We start from the raw sequence: 5,980 nt of genomic DNA on the forward strand, positions 1-5,980 counted from the left end.
TTCTTTTCTTTATTTTTTTTGTGGAAATATTAGATAAAATAATCAATTTCATAATTTTCACATACATATCTCATATTATGCTACCAGAGTAAAAAAAAAAAACTTAATTTTTTTTAAAATAGTGGGAGTATAAATTAGATTTTGGTCAAATTGTAATGAAGATAAAAGTTCAAATTTTATTTAAAAAACACCCTAAATAAACACCCAAATGATGGTTTGTAATCTGTTTTTTCTTTCTTGGCAAATTTATAAAAATTGTCCACACTGGTCCTTCTCTCTCCTGTAAATAAATATTCTGATCGACATTTTAAAAAATTTTCAAAGTCTAAAATTTTGATCTTTGCAATGTTTCATATAATTGCAACTATTTCAATGCTTTGATAGTAACAAATTTTCATTGGCTTTGAACAAAATATCAACCATTTGTCTTGTTTTAATTTTTTAACACTTATATTTGTGTAATTTCAGAATAATTTATATTTGCGTAACGATCAAATTTTCTTAAATCAAAATATAACAAGAATTTTGAACTTCATGGATATAAATCAATTAAAAATATGATTATGTATTCTAAATTTCTGGAAATTATCAGTTTCAATTAAGATACTGCATAGTTTAACGGTTGAAAAAAAGGAAAATAGATATAGTAAAAAAATAGGAATCTTAAAAAAATATGAAAAAATAATCTAAAATATACAGATTCCAAATTTCTCAAAATTATACTTTTTAGCTAACAAAATACTATTGTCATTTAAAAGTTGAAAAAATAAGGCCTGAATATAAAAAAAATGGGAAATAATCAATTTAAAATTTCATACATATATTCAAAATTTCTCAAAATTAGTATTTTCAGTTATGGAGATCATTAAAAATTTAGAAAAAAAATACATGGTAAGTGGTATGAAAAGAAAATGAAATAATCAATCTAAATTATAATACTCTTCCAAATTTCTCAGAATTATCATTTTTAGCTAATGCGATACTATATCATTTAAAAGTTTAAAAAATGTAGAATAAAAAGAAAAACAATATCTATAAAGTAATGAATCTGAAATGTAATACATATTCTAAATTTCTCAATTTCAACTATGCTTGATTTAAAAGTTGAAAACAATATAAAAATAATAGAAGTAAAAAAGTATTGAAATTTTCAGTATTTGAAATGCAATGGAAGGACAAAAAAAGTTTTATCTTTAGTTCCAAATGATATACAAATATAATTTTTAAACATTTGATAAAGAAGGGGGAGCATTATCATTATAATTATTATTTTCATTTACGCTCATTCATTTTTACGAGATTTTTGCGTCGTGGACCCTCTTCAAAGTAGGTTGGCTGCAAGAGGCAAGTATCTGAGAACTTTCGATATGTGAGCGTTTGTAAAGTGCAGTCTTATGTTATATGTAACTAAAATAACTAAGAATGTGTGATTTTGTAGACAACTATTTTGGGAAACACTGCACTAAATAATTAAGAGTTGTGTTGTACTTCATTGTTTCATCGATTCAAATGAAGCAATAAATAAATAGTTGAGTATAATTCATTTATTACAAAATAATTTTTTTTTATTAGATTACACATTAGACGAAACTTTTCCTGCACACATTATTAACTCCATTAAACAAAAAATTTCTGAAACCTTGCTAAAAAATATGTGCATTATAATAGATTTGTGAAGCAAACAACTCATATATTTATTGGCATTTACATCAAATAAAGAATTACAAAAAATAATTTGTTCAGTTTAACTCGGGCTTGCAGTCATCGTGAACATACTTAACACATGAATATGAACAAAACGGAGAAGAAACATAGGTTGAATAGGTCATCAACTTTTTATACAAACTGTGCGAAGAAAGTGAATAATTGTACTGAATGCCTATTTAAAAGAACGGTAGATGAAAGAATATAAACTTAATGAAGAAAAACCTTATTCTGGAGTGAGACTTTTAAAATACGAGGGTTTGCATTATTATGTAACAGGATAAGTTTTTATATTCACCACTGGTGATTCTGCTGACAATCTTATCTGATATACACTATTAATTTGTAAGCAAGAATATTGAGCTAGAACTGTATGACATGATCCCAGATAATGGATAAATATATACACAAATACTGAAATATTCATTCATATCTAACATTATATTAATATTTATACAAAAATTTTGAAACTAGTTTTTAAAAAAAATTCGACTGAAAGCTTACATTATATAATAAATGCAATGCTTTTTGAAAATAATGTGGTTTATTTTACTCATACAAGTTATAACGTGGAAATTTGATCGAGGGATAAAAATTACTAAACGATATAGTAGAACGTCTAATTTCAAATAAAATAAAATAATAATAATAATAATGTGTTTCGAAAAAGGTGATGGTGAAGGTTGTAAAATTTAAAAAGTATTTCCACATCGCATATTTTAGGTTTGGGGAAGTTTTGAGCGTACCCATCGACTGTAGGTGATTTCCAATATCAAAGTGAAAATAGCTAATGCCCAGCCTATACCTAGAATAATGAACAGTCCATTTAAATCTGATAATCCTAAAGGTGATGCTGAAGACCTACTATAAATGTCATTGTTTGAACTTCTCTTTAAATCTAATTTAAAGAATAAATCGCTCATGAATTTATTATATAAGCCACCACTACAAATTCTGAGTAGGATTGTTTTGAAACGCTCTTTGCAGCAAAAATCTTTGCTGAGTGCAGCTGATCCGAAAAATCCAAAAGTTTCCTTCGAATAAAAGTGCTTCTTAGGATTCCCAAAAAGTATGCGAAATAGAATGGGTGACCCGAGCAATGCTGTGTGTTTCGGTACACTTCGGATCGTACTAGGTGAGAAGTACCATTTATTCTTTTTAACATATTCCCCTAATCCTTTAACATGGGGTACATCGCTTTTTGACAAATACTCTGCTTCCAGAGAGGGGTATCCTGATCGGCACTCCATTTTCCCCTCTCTGACTGCCGCATAGAGTTCCTTGAAATCTTTTATTTGCTTCATTCTAATCGGGGATGTCAAAAACGATAACAGGACTGAGCTGTAACTCAGAATTATCAGATATGAATAAATGAGCCAAATTCCAAGTAGTATCCGCCTGGACATTGAACGAGGGCTGTAGTTCAGTCCCTGTCCGAAAGAAGATGCCCACAAATTGATGAAAACGGAACAAACAGAATCTCTTGGGGAAATCAAAGCTCGAAATAGCACTGTCACTAAGAGGAGTACGATAAAGAATGAAAACCATACGAGTCTGCTGAAAGGATACGTGAATGCTGATGTTTTGGGCAAGAATGAAGCATGGTTCATCATAAACGTTTTTTCGAAAGGGAGGTAAGGTATGTTGAAGTCCGCTGCAGCAGCCCTCTCTTCGGTGATACCTATAAAGGGGAATCCCACGTCAGCTTCATTCCTTGTAAGCATTCCCATCATTCCAGTCCAATTTCCGAATGCATCCCTTGAACCGTACGTTGAATCGGAGGGAACAAGAATCTCATATTCGAAATTTAGTTTACGTGATAGTAGATTTATTAATTCTGCTTCACATCCCGAGATGATGGTAGTGTTGTTGATTCTTTTAATTTGTAAGACTACGGAAAGTGGTAGGGCTGCGATTCTAAGTTTAGAGGGAAAATAATCTGCCATTCTATATAAAATCTTTATGGAATTCTTGTGAATCAGTTTCAATCAAGTTTTTGACATCAAATTCAGTTGAAGTTCTTTCGGTGAAGTTAGATCTTGAAAGCTAACAGAAAATAGAGACGTTGAGTTGGCAAGAAAAATTCGCAGTTCTTCACAAGATGAACGAATTCTTTGTGGAAATGTTCTTCGACTTGGAATGCGAGCGAAGAATTTACTTTTTTTTGCATCTAAATTTTCATGTAAATTCTGCGGTCAAAAAATTTGTCTGCATACGTTAAGTCATCTGAAACTCTAACAGAGAATAAAGAATCTGAGTTGACAAGGAAATTTTACCATTCTTCACAAATAATAACGAATCTCTGTATTTCATTTTTTATGAAATTATTAAATCCGGGATAACAGTAATAGCAATTCTTAAGATAGTAGTAATTACTTAATTTTTTTGCACACAAGTTAGACCAGGAAAAGGCTCCAAGGAAAAGAAACGAGCTATCAAGAAGCTGATGAATGCAAAACAAAACGAAGAGTTTTTATATTTGTTTGTAATTTGATGAATGGTAAGTGCGTGTATAAGAATCAATTGAAGGCTTTTTAAAATATTTTATCTACAATTTTTTTTTTTAAAAACAAGTAAACAAAATTCAATGACACAACTATTGTCTTGCGTGTCAACTTTAACGAATGTTTTGTAATTCATTAGCTTTTTTGTGATTGTTTCACGCAAACACGGCGTGTGTTTGAGATTGTAATATGTTATTTTAGTGACTGTAGCTACTACTTCAAGTTATCTTTTGTTGTTTCACTTTAGTTTCCCTTTATGCCAACTCTCTATGTTCCATATTTAAAATTCTTGTAAATAAAAGTCATGTTTTAAAGTTAAATATCTGAATATTTATTTTGAACAAAAAGTTAAAGAATCTCATTGTTTTATGGGTCATAATGGCGTACTCCTTGTGTTTTGAAATTTAATGATTCGAATTCAGAAAGGCAAAGGACTTTGGACGATAATTGTTGAAATTTTGCATGTTATTTATATTATAAAGAAGTGTTTGCTTGTTGACAATTATGGAAGTTCTGAAATTAAAACGGAAGTCTACCAGGGCTGCATTTACTCTGTTGTACAATGTTATTGATGTAGCCGCAAAACAAGAAGTTTGCGTTTGGCGACATTTGAAATTCTCAGAGAGAAAAACGAAATGCTTTTGACCTTGAATAAAGAAATTTTAAATTCATTTGTAATGTCTGAAAATATTGAGGAAGAGGTTGTGGCGTAACTACCACTATAAATATTGAATACCAATTCACTAATATATAACACATGTTAACTTGATATTCACTTGAAGTTAGTGATGTGCCAATCGATTCATTTAAATGAATCGATTCTTTAGAAACAATTCACTAATTTGAACGGTTTAATGAATCGATTCTTTTTTTTTAATGGTCGTTATAATAGAAGAGTGTTTATAAAAGGAGGTCGTACTCATTAGTTTAGACTGTTTTAGTGTTTGAATTAGTTGATCTAGGTCAGGGGCTCTCAATATTTTTCGGCTATGGAACCCAAAATAATTAACCTTCTTTCGGCGGAACACCTGACTTTATAAATAAAGTTTTTTAAGGAAATACTGAACGTTATAGCCTATTAAAAATATTTTTAAAGTATTGAACTAGAGGAAGGAAGAATTTTCATCGTTTTATTAGTAATATCCGAAAGTTAAATTTTCAGCTCTTGTGCTATATTTAGTCTAATTAGGAATTCCATTTTAGTGTTTAAGTTGAAAATAAATAATTTGAAATAAATAATATAAATAAATAATAAGTTAAAATAAGCCGAATTATGTTCTACTTCGTAATGAAAATTTAGAAAAACTGCCAAAAACGCTGGAAATGGTAATGAAGGAAACATATTTTTTTATTAAAGAAGATAATTATTTTGATTCGAAAAGTGTAATGAGAAATATCAATGCAATATTTTATGAATGCCTGTCCATTTCATAATTTATGCGTTATATTGTTATTAGAAATATTATATTTTCTTTAAAAAAATGCCATTTCTATTTTATTGGTTATATGTTAAATAAATTGTATCTAAATAGAATCGTATCCTCAGATTGTATTTAAATACAATCTGAGGTTTTGAAACTCATCACTGGCCATAAAAAGTACTAACTCGCTAACTGTTAATGGAACCAAAGGGTTCCACGTAACACCATTTGGGAACTACTCTTTCAGACCTTGTGCTCTAGGGTGCCGAAGTTGAATGTTTTACTTGAGTGGCTATAAAAGTACTATCTCGTGTAATCGCTGTAACTTTTCCACGGAACCATAGGGCTTTA

The 5,980-nt window shown here is 29.6% G+C and overlaps 1 protein-coding gene across 1 annotated transcript; it reads right to left on the bottom strand.

The window, feature by feature from the left end:
* Positions 1-2,280: 2,280 nt before the first annotated feature.
* Positions 2,281-4,844, bottom strand: LOC107456119 (glutamate receptor U1-like). Its single transcript, XM_016073897.3, has one exon. The coding sequence runs from the start codon at positions 3,648-3,650 to the stop codon at positions 2,424-2,426; it is 1,227 nt and encodes a 408-aa protein (XP_015929383.2). The 5' UTR covers positions 3,651-4,844; the 3' UTR covers positions 2,281-2,423.
* Between the last annotated feature and the right edge of the window lie 1,136 nt (positions 4,845-5,980).

The sequence above is a fragment of the Parasteatoda tepidariorum genome, chromosome 10 (genome assembly GCF_043381705.1).
Source record: "Parasteatoda tepidariorum isolate YZ-2023 chromosome 10, CAS_Ptep_4.0, whole genome shotgun sequence".
NCBI lineage: Eukaryota > Metazoa > Arthropoda > Arachnida > Araneae > Theridiidae > Parasteatoda > Parasteatoda tepidariorum.

What these genes read in the sequence shown, in the direction of transcription:
- LOC107456119 (XM_016073897.3), bottom strand. Translation starts at nt 3,650, where the DNA reads ATGGCAGATTATTTTCCCTCTAAACTTAGAATCGCAGCCCTACCACTT.